This window comes from Elephas maximus, chromosome 4, assembly GCF_024166365.1.
Source record: "Elephas maximus indicus isolate mEleMax1 chromosome 4, mEleMax1 primary haplotype, whole genome shotgun sequence".
Classification (NCBI taxonomy): domain Eukaryota; kingdom Metazoa; phylum Chordata; class Mammalia; order Proboscidea; family Elephantidae; genus Elephas; species Elephas maximus.
The window spans coordinates 59864399-59883014 of record NC_064822.1 but is presented as its reverse complement, the minus strand read 5'-3'; the positions used below and the strand labels follow the sequence as shown (position 1 = coordinate 59883014).

The following is an 18616-nucleotide window of genomic DNA, read 5'->3' as shown; positions in this document are numbered from 1 at the left end:
ACTTCTTGGAGCCATGAAAGTTAGATGAACCCCTGAAACTACTTCCCTGAAGTAATCTTTAAAACTTAAACCAAAAATATCCCCTGAAATCTTCTTAAAATCAAAATGTAGTTTACCTTAACTAGTTAAAAAAAAGTCAGCCTTGAGCACTATGCTTTTTTAAGAACTATCTATACGGGAAAAAAATTTTTTTTTTTTTTTTTTAATATGGGATCGAATTGACAACAGAAACTTGAAAGATTAGATACGAACCTTAAGGGGCAGTAAGTTTGTGTTAATGGGGGAGGAACAACTCAGAAAAAGGTGAGAATTGTTGCACAACTTGAAGAATGTAATCAGTGTTACTAAATGGTACGTGTAGAAACTGCTGAATCAGTGTATGTTTTGCTGTGTATAATCTCAACAACAACAAGAAAGTAAATTCAAAAAAATTTTAACTTTCAGTTTTTTTGTTTTCTCAATTGTTTGAGTTCTATTTCATTGATTTCTGTTCTCATCTTCATTGTCTCCTTTCTTCAGCTTACTTGGGTTTTTATTTGCTCTACCTACTCTACCTTCATAAGATGGAAACTTTGGTCACTGATTTTATGCATTTCTTCTTTTCTAACATAAGCACTTAAAGCTATAGATTTCTGTCATGCATTGAATTATGTCCCCCCAAAATTGTGTGTACCAATTTGGCTGGGCCATGATTTCTGATGATGTGTGATTTTCCTATATGTTGTAAATCCTGTCTTTATGATGTTAATGAGGGAGGATGGGTGACAGTTGTGTTAGTGAGGCAGGACTCAATCTACAAGATTGGATTTTGTCTTGAGGCAATCTCTTTTGAAATACAAAAGAGAGAAGCAAGCAGAGAGACAGAGGGACTTCATAGGACCAAGAAAGCGGTGCCAGGAGCAGAGCTTGTCCTTTGGACCTGGGGTCCCTCCGTGGAGAAGCTCCTAGGCTGGGGGAAGACTGATGAGAAGGCTGACAGAAAGGCTTCCCCTGGAGCTGACGCCCTGAATTTGGACTTTTAGCCTACTTTATTGGGAGGAAATAAACTTCTCTTTGTTAAAGCCATCCACTTGTGGTGTTTCTTTTATAGCAGCACTAGATGACTAAGACAGTTTCTCTCTAAGGATTGCTTTAACTATAGCCCACAAAGTCTGGGGTGTTGTGCTTTTACTACCATTCAGTTCAGTATATTTCCTAATTTTTCCTGTGATTTCTTATTTGATCCAGGGATTATTTAGAAGAGTGCTGCTTCATTTCCAAATATGTGGAGATTTTATAGATAATTTACTGCTATGAGTTTCTAATTTACCTCCATTAGGATAAAAAAAAAAATACTCTGTATGATTTCAATATTTTGAAATTCACTGAGACTTGTTTTATGGCCCAAAATACAATTTGTTGTAGTGAATGTTCTCACGTGCACTTAAAAAGGATGTGTATTCTGTAGTTTGGGGATGTAACATTCTATACATGCTGTTACAGATTGAATTGTATCCCCCAAAACATGTGTTGTAAATGGAGCAGTTCTACACTGTACTTTCGGTTGTTATGAGTTGGAATAGACTTGATGGCAACAGGTTTTCTACCTGTGATTAAGGAGCTCTGGTGGTGAAGTGGTTAAGTACTTGGCTGCTAACTGAAAGGTGGGTGGTTCGAAGCCATCAGCTGCTCTGTGGGAGAAAAATGTGGTAGTCTGCTTCCATAAAGACTACAACCTTGGAAACCATATGGGCTAATTCTACTCTGCCCTGTAGGGTCCCTATGAGTAGGAATCAGCAGTGCATTTTTGGTTTGTTTGTTTGGCTGTTTTTTTGGGTATATTTGTGGCTATAATCTCATTTGGGAATGGATTTTCTTTGTTATGTTGATGTGGCAGGACTAGTACAGGGTGTGTCTGAGGTCAATCTCTTTTCAGATATAAAACAGTAGATTTAGCAAACAAGCAGAGATGGGGGAAGATAGATGCCATGCCACATGAAGATCACCAAGGAGCCAAGAAATGGAACCTGAAAAGTGACAAGGACTTTTCCCCAGAACCAAAAGAGAAAAAGCCTTTCCCTAGAGCCAGTGTCCTGGATTTGGACTTCTAGCCTCCTAAACTGTGAGAAAATAATTTTTTGTTGTTATTGTTGTTAAAGCCACCCATTTGTGGTATTTCTGTTATAGCAGCACTGGATAACTAACGCACATGCCAAATAGATCAGGTTGTTTGATGATATTGCTCAAATTTTCTGCATCTTTATTGATTTTCTGTGTATTTGTTTATCAATTATCAAGAGAGAAGTATTAAAATCTTTAAGCATGATGGTGGGTTTGTCTATTTTTCCCTTTATTTCTGTAGGATTCGCTTCATGTTTTTTGAAGCTTTTTGCACACATGTCGTGATCGCTCCGTAATCAACTTGGCCAAACTGAACTACCTTTTCCAGAATTCCCCTTTTTTGCATGTTTCCCCTTAGGGTGGGTCACAAGAGAGACTCAGGAGAGATCTGGAAGGCTATAGGGAGGCAGCAGCCACGTCATGGTCATGCGGTGTTGCTGACCTGCTGATTCACCTCGATGGTTGAAGCGGCAGCTGGGCCTGCAATTGCCTTACCTTTCCCTGGACCCTCCATCAGCTTCTCTGACTCCTGGGCCAAGTGCGTGTGTTTAACTTCATGGTGAGACACCTCAGGTCGGCACGATCGCCTCACCACCAAGGTCAAAGGCAATAAGAATGGACGGGGGTTTTAGTCTCTCCTTGTAAGGTTTCAGCTTGTGTGTTTCGGTTCCAGCTTGCTCCTGATTGCCCCCTTCATTTTACATCCATATTCCCTGACAGCCTGCTCCAGGCCCAGGCACAGAGGAACAGCCTTACACAATTACATAAACCAATTCTCTGTAACAAGTTCTTTTACATATATGTATATGTATGTGTATATGTACAAAGAGCCCTGATGGTGCAGCGGTTAAGCCCTCAGCCTCTAACCGAAAGATCAGCAGTTCTAACTTACCAGCCACTCCTCCATGGGAGAAAGAAGTGGCAATCTACTTCCGTAAAGATTACAGCCTTGGAAACCCTTTGGGGCAGTTCTACTCTGTCCTATAGTTTTCCTATGAGTCAGAATCAACTCCAAGGCAACGGGCTTGGATATATGAAAGTGTGTGTATACCAAAAAAAAAAAAAAAAAAACCCATTGCCATGGAGTTGATTCTGACTCATAGAGACCATATATATATATATATATATATATATATATATATATATATATAAATAATTCCTATTGGTTCTGCTTTTCTGATTGTACCCTGAATAATACAGAATTTGGTAACAAAAGTGGTTCCAGAGGAAGAGAATATAAGGATCAGTTCTCTGAATTGGTTCTGGGTTTTCTGGAATTGTTACTTTTAAAGGCACCAATGACTTTTTCTCCAGTGATAAAGAGGGCACTGGTAATCCATAACACGAAATGGCAAAAAAAAAAAACTTACTCAAATTATCACCTTTAGATACCTGTAACCAAGTACCTATAGAAAGTGGTGACAATATTTGCTACCTTAGAACACTTTAGTCAAAATAAGGAGTATAATGGGTTGATTGGTTGCTTGTTTCTAACTGTGCTGAAAAACTTGGGGAACGAAAACTATGCTCTCAGGGCTTTAAATTCCTGGCTTATGGTCTGCATAATGCACCTGGAAGTTTCTGTGCTGCCCCTGTAAGGAGCCCTTATCTCCTATAGTTGCAGCTGAGATTTCTGAATACTAAACCCAAAGTATAATCCTGCAAGTACCTAAAGTACAATGAAAACTGAATTCCCACCCACACAGGCTCTATTTTGTTAAAGTTAGGGCATTGATTGGGAAGGAGTAGGATCCTGAAAATTAGAATGGAAACATATAGACAAATTCTGATGAAGCTGGGTACCTCAAACCCCTAAATTATACCAAGTCTTCTTTGTCAGTAGAAACAGCCCTTCTTGGCCTGAAGAGTCATACTGGCCTCCCCTGAGGTAGTTGCCCTGCAAGGTGCTGATATTTCTCCTCAGTACCTACAACCACTACCCTCTCTTTTCTGTTAGCCCTGTAACTAGATTCAGCTCTCAGAAAGCCACAAAGGGTGAGGGACAACATGAGACTCATGGAGTGGTGCAATACCCACCAACAGAGCTACATGGTTTTTCCAATTTTTATAGCCAGAAACCTGAGAAATTTATGTGGGGATGGGTATTAAGGGTGCAAGATCAAGATGAATGAAACAAAAAATATAAATCTCAGCCATTAAGCTGAGATTCCAGATTCTATGTTTTAGCTCAGGGGGCTTGGAATGGCTCTAACAGTTTGCTTGGTTGGTTAACTAAAATATCAACCCAAAGGCCACCTACGCTAAATGAAATTGAAATGCCAGAACCTCCCTGGTATACTGAGAGGAAAGCATCCAAAGGCTTAGGGAGATAGGAATGTTCAAGTAGACTTACGATGCAAGAGCTACTCACTAGCCTGTGAGGGTCCAGAAGACACATCTTTTACCACACCTTTGAGAAATACATTTATGAGAAAAACCCAACGTCCTTGAAGAACTTTGAGGTCACTTTTCTCTCCAGGTCAGAAATTACAGTATGAACTGCTACAATCAAGCTGGGATCCCTAAAAGCAGTGGGGATAATGGGATCCCAGGATGGCAGGGGTCAAGTGGCAGTATTTAATCACTAAAGACAAGGTACACATGATTATCATAACGGACAGTGGAGCCAAAACAGCAATCAGAATAGTCCGACTTGTAGAAAAGACCTATGATATTGGCTAGTTAATCATGTGTCTCTGGAAGAGAAATACATAGGCAGTCTACTAAATCCTTACTTGATATGTATAAACAGAAAAGTTCTAGGTTGAGTGAACAGAAGTCTGATTGAATCACCAGGACAGTCATGGCCCCTCAAGCAATTCTCAGACTTGAACCAGTTTACAGACCTAGAGCCCCTGTTTATCTTTCTCCCAGACTCCCCCAAAATGATCTGCTGCCATTTACCACAGTGACTATACATTGGGGGTCAAGGGACTAATCAGACTTTTAAAGGAATAATGGACCCTGGATCTGAACTGACACTAATTTATCCTGTAGACCCAAAGCATCACTGTGGTGTACTAGTTGGTAGGGGCCTATGGAGGTCAGCTTATCAGTGGAGTTTAGCTCAAGTCATTCTCACAGTGGGGCCAGCGGGTTTCCAAACTCGCCCTATCATTAATTTCCCAGTTCTTGGAAGCATAGTTGGAATAGACATGCTCAGTGATAGGCAGAATTCCCACACTGATTCCCTGGCCCATGGAGTAAAGGCTTTTATGCTAGGAAAAACAACATAGAAGCCACTGGAACTGCCTTTATCTGAAAAAATTGTAAACCAAAATCAATACTGTATGTCTGAAAGAATTACAGAGATTATGACCCCTATTAAGAGTTTAAAGATGCAGGAGTAGTGATTTCTACCAAATCCTCATTCAACTTGCCTATTTGGCCTGTAAAGAAGGTAGACGGATCTTGAAGAGGGACAGTGGATTATTGTAAACCGAACCAGGTGGTGACCCCAATTGCTGCTGCCGTTTCAGATGCCGTTTCATTTGCTTCAACAAATCAACCCAGAGGGTTGTTTTTTTCTTATAAACTTTAGAAAATTATCAACCTATATTTCTTCAAAATTTTTTTTTGCTTCCTGTTCTTTCTCCTACCCTTCCAGAACTGCAATTATTCATATTTTTACCACTTGACTCTGTTCCACAAGTCACTGAGGCTCTGTTCATTTTTTTTCAATCTTTTTTCTCTATTTCAATTTGGATGATTTCTATTGACTTTTCCGTAAATTCCCAGATCTTTTCTTTTATTCCCACTATCTGCTATTAATCCCATCCTGTGAGTATTTGTTTTAGATATTGTATTTTTTAGTTGTAAATTTTCACCCATTCTATCCATTTTTCCTGGAAAGTTTTTAAAATAATATTTATCATAATTATTTTAAAGTCTTTGATAATTCCAACATCTGGGTGTCTATGGATCTGTTTCTATAGACTAATTTTTCTCTCAACTATCACAATCTCCTCTTTCTTCACATGTCTCGTAATATTTTATTCTGTTCAACACATTGTGTTTAAGAAACTAGTGTCTAAAGTAGATTTTTTTTCCCCAAGGGGGAGTGCCCTTTCCCTTGTTATCAGCTAGATAGTAATGGGCTGGTCAGTTCAAACTAATCAGAAATTGAGCAGGTTTGGGAAGGGGTTGTAGCTTTAATTCCTGTATCAGTGCCTTGGAATGAAAGCACTACAGATCTGAAAAGATTTGGATTCGCTGTTCGGCCCAGCTACTACTTCCTGTGCTGCCAGAGACTGATGTGTTTGATCTTACTAGTTAAGCTGGAGGTTTGGCTAGATTGATTTCACATCTAGCTTCAAATACTTCAAAGGCAAGCTCAAACCTCTCCCTCCGGAAGGTCCCTGGGACCAAACACCATAAAACTGCTAGACTGCAAAACTGCAAGGCATCAAGATTATGAGACCACAAGACTGCAAGATAGATATACCCAGCACCAGGCACAGCATGGTACATTGTTGTTTTTCAATAGGAAATCAGTACAGTATGGTGGTTAATGGCACAGATTCTGAAGCCAGCATTCCTGCATTCAAATCATAGTCCCACTGTTTTTCAGCTTTCTAATCCAAAACGTCATTTGTCTCTGTGCCTGAGTTTCCTCCTCTAGAAAATGGGGTAGTAAGAGCTATAAAAGGTAATTGTTGTGATTAAATATAGTAAGTGCTATAAAAGTGTGAGCTCTTGCATTTTGTGATAACTATGACCCTTTTCATCCATGCAAGAAACTAGTTGAGGGGGGGTAAGGTGTAAAGGCAAAATAAGGACAAAGTTTTCTGAAATCTCTTAATCCTGGCAATAATTACAGTATTGATTTTGGCTTACAATTTTTGCAGATAAAGGCAGTTCTAGTGCCTCTCGTGGATGGAGATGGGTTGGCCTGTGAGGGTCCAGAAGACACATCTTTTACCACATCTCTGGAGTTTGTTTATTTTTCCCCAAAAATGAGCTCCCCAAATCCCCCCACCCTTTAGTTCATCACCCTTTTGTCACTTCTGTGCCCCCTTCCTCCTTTCCTTAGGCCTCAGATCATAGGAGTTAGAGCTAATGGTGCAAATTCTGGGAGAATGGAAGTTGTGACTTAGCAAGGCTTCCAGACATCTCATTCCCTCAACTGGCCTATCAAAAGAAAAAAAAAAAAAAGACCCTCTCCCCTTCCTCCACCCCTCATTTAATCATCCCTGGGAGAATAGTCCAAAGAAGTCTCAAGAAATTTCAAACAAGAACATGCCAGTCTTTGTTGAAAACAATTCCCAGCCCCCAGCTGCGGATGGCTTTGTCTCTCAGCTTCCCTGCCTATTAAACACATGACAACACTTTGACTAATTGCTGGGAAATGAGGCCCTGAAGAATCTATTTCAAAAGAACCTGCAGCAAGGTTGTCAAAAAAAGGGAGCTGGCCAGGAGTGGGATCGGCGCCCGTGGCTTAGGGGGCCGGGAACACAGCCACACTGGCAAGGATTTTTCTCGTAGCTGAGGCACTAAGCCCAGTGCCAACTGTCAGAGATGCTGAGAATTTAGAGCTGAGATCTGGGAGGTCACAGAGCCCACCCCTCTTCTCAGCGCCAAGGCCTCAGTAAACACACATCTCCTCTGTCACTTCTGCTCCTGCTCAAGGTTCCATTCTTCTGCAATGGAAGGCCACGGTCCTCCTCTCTTTAGGCCCCTGCCCTCTGTGGTTTGAGTATGGAGTTGTCTCTGGATGGAGCCATGGGATGGGAAGAACAGAAGTGTCCGGAATGGCTTTTTTTGTGCTCTTCAGCCCCCAACAGCCCTTCCCTCAGCCCTGCACTTCTTCTTTGTATTTACAGACTGACCAAACTCAATCCATCCCACACCATGTTTCCTAAACACTCACTGACCGCAATTAATCAGCAAGCTGGCAATACTGCCCGCCCGTGTAAGCATCTTGTTAATGATGCGGAGAAGACTGCCAAATGGCAAGCTCCATTCCGGGTGGTGAAACATGGGTCTTGCCCAGACCAAGAAGGCAAAGGCATTGCCGCGAGCATTCTGGCATGGAACAGAGATCCCTGGGCTCGGTAACAGGAGGTGAGCAGGCCCGCTTTCTGCAAAGAACAGTGGTAAGAATCCATCCATGTCCCCTGCTACCTCTTTTCATACCAGATGATCTCAGAGAAAGAAAACAGGGTGGAAGGAAATTTCAGGCTTGGAGGAAGGCTACCTAGCCACCCCTATACTAGAGGACCTAGGCATTTCACCAGAAGCCAGGGTCTAGAAATGGCCTATAGCTTCAGCAGGAGGGAGTGAAGTTAGGTATCAAGAAGTACTTCTGTTTAGAAGGGTTCCAAAGGATTCTTCTAGGACAGGTTACTAAGGAAAAAAATGTCTCTATGATCTGTAAATGCTTCAAGTTCTCTGCTCAGTCTGTACTGTTTATATGTGTTCATATACAAGTTTGATTTTTCTACCAAATACACAAATTGTGGAATCTGGTCTAGTATTTATCTGGTGACCTTTGGTGTCCTCTCCCAAGTAGAAATGATACCCTCTGGGTGCCCAGCCGTGGTGTTGATCAGGCATCACCTGAGTGACTACATTAGCAGCCTTGTCAGCAAAGCTTTACATTCAGATAATGTGACAAGCCCTGGGTTGAAGTCTAGCGAAAGAGCTCTGTGCACTTCCCCCAGCCCCTACCCCAGTGGAGAGCAAGATCAAGGAAGGTACAATGCTCAGCCTCAAGAAGGCATTCAACCTACCAAGGGTAGCAGACTCAGCTGCCCAGACCTCCTGGGCCAGGACCTTGAGAACTGAGCACGGGCACCACACCCCTCCCTGCAGACCCCAGGCCTAATGGTTTTATGCGGAGAGCAGCTCTCAGGCAGCCAAACCTTGGGCCTCCCTAGGGTATATGAGGCTGGGCCCCGGAGTCTAGAAGTAACTAAAGGACCCTGCCTCCACCCTCTAACTTCATGTGTGGCTGCAAAGGAACCAGCAAAAACAAATGAGTCAATGTGATTCATAAGGTTTCCAGCAAGAAAGAAAGGTTTGTTTGAAGACTATATGGTATGGTGGTTAGGAATGAAGTCTGGGGCCAAACTTTATGAAGGTTTAATTTCCTAGCTCTGCCGTTTACAAGTTGTGTGACCTTGTTCAAGGGAACCAGCAAGGACAAATAAGGGATCTGAGCCTTAAGGTCAAAGATCCTCATCTGTAAAATGGCGACAGTAATAATGTTGACTTCATAGGGTTGACCTGAGCAATAAATGAGTCAAGAATATAAAATGCTTGGAACAGCAATGGTGGTATCACCATTTCAATATAGAAAGGGTTTAATGAAGGAGGAGCTTTGAGATTTGTCTTGATAATGCATTTACATAGCAAACAAACTTTTGTTCCTTTTTTAAAAAAACACTTTTCTCATTTTATTCTAGGTGAAGCTTCTGTAGTAGAAGCATTTCGTTCATAGGGTTCTCATGGGTACTAAGTGAAGGGTTCTTATGAGTACTAAGTGAAATGATACATGTAATGTGCCTAGAACAGTGTCTGGCACTTAGTAAGCACTCAGTAGATGTTGTTCCTTTGGGGTGGCTTGAGAGAGTGCTGGAGACCAGAAAGGGGGTGAAAGTGCCCTTGTGCCACCAGATAGCCAGCAAGCTTCTTGTTAGGAAGCTCTGTTCTGTTGCATCATTAATACAAACCCTCACTGCTACCGTCTAAGACAAGCATTTAGACATAAGAATTTCCTGAGAATCAATCAAGATGTCAGATCTGGGCCAGGTTACCAAGCAGGCTTGCTGCATTGCTTTCCCTGGAGGCACTCATTGGTCTAAGATGCACCTAAGAGTTCATCCCTGCCTGAAGACAGTGGACATCATAACCTCCAGAAGGTTCTTTCAGCCTCAGCAAAGCATTTGTGCTCCTGGTGCAAGGATCGAGTCCACACTGGTTTATCTGGGTTTATAGTCAGGACGAGACGCAGGTGCTAGAACGTAAAACAAACACCCCTTGTTGTCTGGCTGTGAAACGCACAGACACATGCTTTCACCTATTCACCTGCTCCAGGCCTGGCCCTGGACCCCTCCAAGAGGGCCCCACAGGATGGAGGGAGGGCCAGAGGTCTCAGGGTCACTGGGAGAACTCACTTTACAACAATAAAGAGTTGGCTGCATTATGCTGCCTCAGAAAACAACGATGTAACGGAACGGCAGTGCCAAGCTTCCACTGATTCAGCCACCAGCTCAGAAAGTTTTACCTCGTGGATCCCAAAGTGGGCGTAGGAGTCGAAATAATAATCTCTCGAAGTCATCTCTTCTGGGTTCAGCAGCTTGGACATCTTGCCCCGACCCGGGCAGCTGGGTTGGGTAGACACATGATGGACACATTGCACAGGCTTGGGTGGGACAACAGGCTGCGGGGGCTGAGATGGGGGGCTGCTCACCTAGGGGAAAAGAAGGGGGCCAAGGTTAGAGAGGCAACAAGGTCCTGCCCTCTGAGATCTTGCTCTCCTTTCCTCCCCCACTCCCTGAGCCCAGATCCAATCAGCCACAGCAGCTATTCCTGAAGCCCTTTCAAGCCCATGGGGTCAGACTGATGGCTGAAATTTGCAGAGGCAGCATGGTCCTGAGAACCCAAGCAGACCTGCATTTAACCCATTTTCATCTTCTACTGGGTATGTGAACTGAATAGGTCTAAAGCTCAGTTTCTAGATCTATAAAATGGGAATAATAATACCTTCCTTTAGAAGCAAATGGTAAACACTCTGTACAGGGAAAGATGCATGGCAAAACACAGCATAGCATAATACATGGTGGCTAAGGGTGTGGATTCCAGAGCCCAACTGCCTGGGCTTGAATCCCAGCTCTGCCACTTACTAGCTATATGACCTTGGTTAAAGTTATTAACCTCTTGGTGCCTCAGTTTTCCCATCTCTAAAACGGGAATAAAATGGTCCTCACCTCCTAGAGTTATCCTGAGGATTAGCAAGTTAATATTTGTAAAATGCTTAGAAAAGAGCCTGGTGTATAGGAAGTGTTTGTTAAACAAATTGCGAGTCCCACCTGCATACTTAGGAAGATCAGACCTGTGGGCTCCTCCCTGCCCAACAGGCAGCATCCAGCTGAATTAATGCAGGTCTCCTTGGTTCTGGTGTCTCACATCTGTTCTCTTGCCCTCCCAATTCCCTCAGTTTCTAATTCACATTTTACCCCGAACTTCAGCCCTATGAATGCCCAGCATGGTGGCCGACCTCCTGCCTGAGCACTGTCAGTTATTGCTTTTTATGGGCTCGCCAGTTCTGACATCCAGTCCAGCTCTATATCCTACTGCTGCTGCCCATCACCAACTAGTGTCCTCCTCCACAGGCTAAGGGGAGAAAGGGAGAAAGAGATGGATGCTCAGAGGGGGTAAGCCACTTGCCCTAAATTGTGAGGCAAGTCAGGGGCACAACTGAAACTTGTGACCAGCAGCTCAAACCCCATTGTAGAAGCATAGTTCTGCCAGGAACTCAGCCTTCTGTCCCTGAAGTGGAGGAGATCCAGACATACAAGGCACAGAAAAGGTCTCAAAATGGGCAGAATTTAGAAGAGCAAGAGAGAAGTAGCAATCCAGCAGCAGGTCCTCTGGGGGCTGGGAGTCAGGGCTCCTGGACCCTATTTCAGCTCTAGTAAAATTAAAAATAAATACTGAGAGGCAGATGACAAAGTGATTAAGAGTGCAAAGCTGGGGCCTCTCTTGAAACCCAGCCCTTCCGCTTGTTGGCTGTATGACCTTGGGAAATCATTGCACCTTGTTTCCCTCCTCTATACAATACAGACCATAATAAAACCTACCTGATAGAGTTGTCATGAGCTTGGATGACTTAGTATATGTAAAGAGTTTAGAACGCTGCATGACATATAGTAAGTACTCTATTTTTCGTCTTATTATTATTATTCAGGTTACATAAGTTGTGTCCCTATTCTATACCTCAATGTTCTCATCTGTGAGCTGGATCAGCTCAGACTTACTATCTCCTTTACAGCAAGGGAAACTGGGGGCTCCTAAGACAGAGCAAGATCAAGAAAATCAAGTGATTCCATCTCCTCCATCAACCTGTGAGCACAGCATTCCCCCCACCCCACCCCCCACCCTGAGACTATCCTGGGGCCTGGGCTATAGGGGAGAAATCTGGGGGGAGTGTGATAGTCCCATTTTCCTGGCATATCTAGGCTACTGCCTCTGGGAAATAAGCAGACTTCCCAGTTTAGCAACATCAGATTTCAGGTCGGTGAGATCCCAGGCTGGCTGGCACAGGCTGGCTGGCAGGGCTGCCTCATTAGAATGCAGCAGGTGTGACCACCCTTGGCTTGGGATGTTGGTCACGGTCTCCAGAAGGCTAAAAATAGACTGTCAATTGCACAGTCCTGTGCGGGCTGCAGAGTCACCTCTAAAGCTGAAGAATATTCCATGGATGAAGCTGACCCCAATATTGACTCTATTTAAATATATTAAGCTGGTCCAGGCATCATGCATGGTCAAGGTGCCAGGAGCCACCAGCACCCTTTAGTTGCCATTCAACTCTGATTCCAAGTTCTCCTTTTCCATAAGGCTCCCTGAGAGTCTTTCCCCAATAGCCAACTGACGAAGTGTCAACCATGTGTCAGGCACTGCATTCACAAGGAAAAGAGCATGAAGACTTCAATGGATTTGGTGGCCCATTGGCTTCAATAACCACATGTGATGGGAATAAGGAGGTGACCGTAACCCAATCCTTGGTCCAATTGGGCTCTCAGTCCAGCTAAGCCTCCTGAAGAGGGGACTGGTGGTACAAATGGTTAATGGGCTCATTTGCCACCCAAAAGGTTGGAGGTTCAAGTCCACCCAGAGGCACCTCTGAAGTAAGGCCTAGCTATCTACTTCTGAAAAATCAGCCACTAAAAACCCTATGGAACACAATTCTACTCTGACACACAGGTCATCATGAGCCAGAAATGACTCAATGGTAACAGGTTTTAGCTTATTGGCTTATGAGTGTGTCCTCTTCCAAGAGACTGGGAGTCGGGTGGAAAGTAGTAGTGGCCATGATCCCTGGGCATTCGGTTGCTTGGAGTATTGTTCTTAATTCGACAAATACTTTTTGCATAGCAACTATAGCAAGGCATCATGTGGGTCCTATGGAAAAAAACAAAGATGTGTAGGAACGCTGCCCTCAAGAACTTTGCTTCCTAGAGAAGAAAAAGACCCTTAAGAGGCCTACTATATAATGGCGTGAGGCTTGCTCTGGAAGAGAAGTAAGTGCAAGGACAGGAGAATCCACTTCAATTAGGAGTCAGGAAACCCTGGGATAACTGGGAGTGGGGGGTGAAGTGGGGAGCTTTTTGGAATGGACTTTAGTTGGTGGAGATGCTGAGAAGGAATTCCAGGAGGAGGGGACAGTTTGAAGGAGCTTAAAGGAACAGGAAAGCAGTGAGCTTGTGGAACATCTTGGCTGAGATAATGAGAGGTATAGTTGAACAGAAATTATGGCCAGGCTAAGAGGTTATACCACCACTCGTCTGTCAGTTTGTTGTACTGTCGTGGCTTGCATGTTGCTGTGATGCTGGAAGCTATGCCACCTGTATTTTAAATACCAACAGCGTCACCCATGTGGACAGGTTTCAGGAAAACTTTCAGATTATGACAGACTAGGATGAAGGACCTGGCAATCTACTTTTAAAAAATTGGCCAGTGAAAACCTTATGAATAGCAGTGGAACATTGATATAGTGCTAGAAGATGAGCCCCTCAGGTTGGAAGCACTCAAAATACTACTGGGGAAGGGCTGCCTCCTCTGAGTAGAGTCAACCTTAATGGTGTGGGTAAAGTAAAGCTTTTGGGACCTTCGTTTGCTGATGTGCCACAACTCAAAATGAGAGGAAACAGCTACAAATATCCATTAATAATCAGAATGTGGGATTATGAAGTATGAATCTAGGAGAATTGGAAGTTTTCAAAAATGAAATGGAATGTTTGAAGATCAATGTCCTAGGTAATTAGTGAGCTGAAATGGATTGGTATTGGCCATTGTGAATCAGACAATCATATGGTCTACTATGGTGGGAATGACCAGATGAAGAGGAATGGCATCACATTCATCATCCAAAAGAGCATTTCAAGATCTACCCTGAAGTACAACGCTGTCAGTGATAGGATAATATCCATACGCCTTCAAGGAAGACCAATTAATACAACTATAATTCAAATTTACCCACCAACCACTAATGCCAAAGATGAAGAAATTGAAGACTTTTATCAACTTCTGCAGTCTGAAATTGATCAAATATGAAATCAAGATACATCAAAAATTACTGATGATTAGAATGCAAAAACTGGAAACAAAGAAGAAAAATCAGTAGTTGGAAAGTATGGTCTTGGTGGTAGAAATGACACTGGAGATCACATGTTAGAATTTTGTAAGACCAATGACTTATTCATTTCAAATCCCTTTTTTTCAACAACATAAATGGTGACTATACACATGGACCTCACCAGATGGAATACGCAGGAATCAAATAAGCTAAATCTGTAGAAAGAGTTGACGGACAAGCTCAATATCATCAGTCAGAACAAGGCCATGGGCAGACTGTGGAATAGACCATTAGTTGTTCATATGCAAGATCAAGTTGAAGCTGAAAAATTAGTACAAGTCTACGAGAGTCAAAGTACGACCTTGAGTATATCCCACCTGAATTTAGAAACCATTTCAAGAAAAGATTCAATGCATTGAACAATAATGACCAAAGACCACATGAGTTGTGGGATAACATCAAAGACATCATACATGAAGAAAGTAAGAGGTCATTAAAAAGACAGAAGAGACTCTGAAACTTGTTCCTGAACATAGAACAGCTAAAGCAAAAGGAAGAAATGATGACGTAAAAGAGCTGAGCAGAAAATTTCAAAGGGTGGCTCCAGAAGACAAAGTAAAGTATTGTAACGAAACGTGCAAAGACTTGGAGTTAGAACACCAAAAAGGAAGAACATGCTTAGCATTTCCCAAACTTAAAGAACTGAAAAAAAAAAAAAAAAATTCGAGCCTCAAGTTCCTCTACTGAAGAATTCTATGGGCAAAATATTAAAAGACAGAGAAAGTATCAAAAGAAGATGGAAGGAATACATGGAGTCACCATACCAAAAAGAACTGGTCAACGTTCAACTATTTCAGGAGGTAGCATATGATCGATAACTGATGGTACTGAAGGAAGAAGTCCAAGCAGCACTGAAAGCATTGGTGAAAAACAAGGCTCCAGGAATTGATGGAACACCAACCGAGTGTTTCAAGAAACAGATGCAGAGCTGGAGGTGCTCATTCATCTATGACAAGAAGTTTGGAAGATAGCTACCTGGAAGAGATCCATATTTGTGCCCATTCCAAAGAAAAATGATCCAACAGAATGCAGAAATTATCAAACAATGTCATTAATATCACTCACAATTAAAATTTTACTGAAGATAATCCAAAAACGGTTGCAGCAATACATCGACACAGAGGTGCCAGAAATTCAAGCTGGATTCAGAAGAGGACGGGAACAAGCGATAACATTCCCGATGTCAGATGGATCTTGGCTGAAAGCAGAAAATACCAGAAAGATGTTTAACTGTGTTTTATTGACTAGGCAAAGGCATTCAACTGTGTGGATCACAACACATTATGGATAACATGGTGAAAAATGGGAATTCCAGAACACTTAGTTGTGCTCATGAGGAACCTGTATATAGACCAAGAGGCAGTTATTCAAACAGAACAAAGGGCTACTACATGGCTTAAAATCAGGAAAGGTGTGTCAGGGTTACATACTTTCACTATACTTATTTGAACTTATGTTGGGCAAATAACTGAAGAAACTGGACTATATGCAGAAGAACACAGCATCAGGATTGGAGGAAGACTCATTAACAACCTGTGGTATGCAGAAGATACAACTTTGCTTGCTGAAAGTGAAGAGGACTTGAAACACTTACTGATGAAGATCAAAGACTACAGACTTAAGTATGGATTACACCTCAACATAAAGAAAGCAAAAATCCTCACAACTGGACCAATAAACAACATCATGATAAACAGAGAAAAGACTGAAGTTGTCGAAGATTTCATTTTACTTGGATCCACAATCAACACCTGTGGAAGCAGCAGTCAAGAAATCAAATGACGTATTGGATCAGGCAATTCTGCTACAAAAAAAAAAAAAAAAATTTTTTTTTTTTTTTTAACAAAAGACCTCTTTAAAGTGTTAAAAAGCAAAGATATCACTTTGAGGACTAAGGTGTGCCTGAGCCAAGCCAAAGTATTTTCAATTGCCTCATATGCATGCTAAAGCTGGACAATGAATAAGGAAGACTGAAGAGGAATTGATGCCTTTGAATTATGGTGTCGGCAAAGAATGTTGACTATATCATGGACCGCCAGAAGAATGAACATATCTGGCTTGGAAGAAGTACAACCAGAATGCTCCTTAGAAGTGAGGATGGCGAGACTTTGTCTCACATACTTTGGATATGTTATCAGAAGAGACCAATCCCTGAAGAAGGACATCCTGCTTGGTAAAGTAGAGGGTCAAGGAAAAAGAGGAAGACCCTCAACAAGATGGACTGACATAGTGGCTGCAAGCATGAACTCAAACGTAGCAAGAATTGTGAGGATAGACAGTGTTTCGTTATGCTGTCCATAAGGTCACTATGAGATGGAACTGACTTGATAGTGCCTGACAACAAGAGGTTGAAATTAAATACAAATGACAATGGGAACTATTGCAGGTTTGTAACCTGAGAGTTCTATGTTTGAGCTCTAGGAAAATTAATGTGGTTATAGTGGACAGGAGGGGGCAAGGAAGAGAAAGGATGGAGGGACTGGCATTGGGGAAACATGTTACGAATTTATGAGGCTATTTTCAAAGTCCAGTCAAGAAATAATGAGAACCTGAACTACTGTTATGTTTGAGGGGTGGCCTTCCAGAGAAATGGATGAAATAGAAGCTATCGGAGTTGGCAACTAATGAAACAAAGGGGAAAATAGAGAATTTGGAATCAAAGATGACTTCAACATTTCAAGCTTGGGTGACTAGAAAAATGGTGGTGACATTAACAGAAATAAGCAAGTCAGCAGGAAGAGCAGGTTGAGTGGAGGAAAATAATGAATTTCAATTTTGATGTGTTGAGTTTCAAATGTCATTGAGTCATACAAGAAAAACTGTCTGGCAAGCAGACAATATGCAGCCCCAGTCAATAACAAAGGCAAACACAATTGAAAGGCAAATGATAAACTGAGAAATACATTTCTCACATATATGGTAGACAAAGGTTAATGTCCTTAATACAGAGAGCTCTTACAAATCAATAAGAAAAAGATGAACACCCCAATTTAACACTGGGCAAAGGATCTCATAGTCAATTCATGAGGATAAGTCAAAATGGCAAATTAATGTGCAGCAAGAATGTTTAACCTCACCAGAAATCAAATAAATTCAAATGAAAACAAAAACTTATTATTTATAAACATCAAGTCAACCATTCTCCCACCAAAAAACTATTAAAATTGTGCATGAGTAAGGGCTGCAGAAAAATAGGTACTTTCGCATACTTCTCAAAAACGAAAACAGGCTGTCGTCAAGTCAATTCCAACTCATGGCAAGCCCACGCGTTTCAGAGCAGAATTGTGCTCTATAGGGTTTTCAATGTCTGATTTTTCAGAAGCAGAGGGCCAGCCCTTTCTTCCCAGGTACCTCCAGACAGATTCGAATATCTAACCTTTTGGTTAGTAGCCAAAGACTTAATTAACCATTCGCACCACCTAGAGACTCCTCATACACTCCTAGTGGGAATATAAATACAGACTTTTGGAAAGCAGTTTGGTAAAAATGCATTAAGGATATTAATATCCTTTAATCCTGTACTTCCATTTTTTTGGAATTTATCCTAAGGAAAGAATATGGATAATCATAAATATGTAGAGTTGTATGACAGTGCTGTTTATAATGGCAAAAAATCATAGTCCGCTTAGATGCTCCGCCAAATGGAATAGGCGAGATAAACTACAGTGCATCCACGGAATAGAATGGTATACAGCCATTATTAATGTTATGTAAGCGTGTATATAACACAGAAATACGATCGTGATAAACTGTTAGTTGAGGAGGACTATTAAGAGAAGAATAGATGGTGCAATTCCATTTTTTAAAATGGAAGCATGTTCATGCCTGTATATGTGAAGAGGGGAGACCCAAGGGAAGGCACTGGCATTGGCAGGGATTGTTACCGGGTGCTGGGCTGTGAACAGTTACTCTTTTCTTTCTTTTGCTTGTCTATATTTTTTAAAATATATGCCATTAACATGTACTACATTTGTAAATAGTTAGAAATAGTGATCTTGAAAAAAGAAAAAGGGAATGTAAGCCCATACTTCTGGAGAGAAGCTGAGGCTGGTGCTCTAGAATTGGGAAACATCTGCACAGACGGGAGGCGGAAGGGGTTCACATGGAGAGACCCCAGGTGCGGGGATGTACCGGGGAGTGAGGAGTGGGCCAGGGAGA

General features: G+C 42.1%; 1 protein-coding gene across 1 annotated transcript in view; it reads right to left on the bottom strand.

Annotated features, from left to right (window-relative positions):
- PRMT8 (protein arginine methyltransferase 8) overlaps positions 1-18616 on the bottom strand; it is a 112986-nt gene that overhangs the window by 58388 nt on the left and 35982 nt on the right. Inside the window, exon 2 of the mRNA XM_049884808.1 lies at positions 10328-10513. Within this exon, the coding sequence (XP_049740765.1) occupies positions 10328-10513 (186 nt within the window). The remainder of the gene's footprint in view (positions 1-10327; positions 10514-18616) is intronic.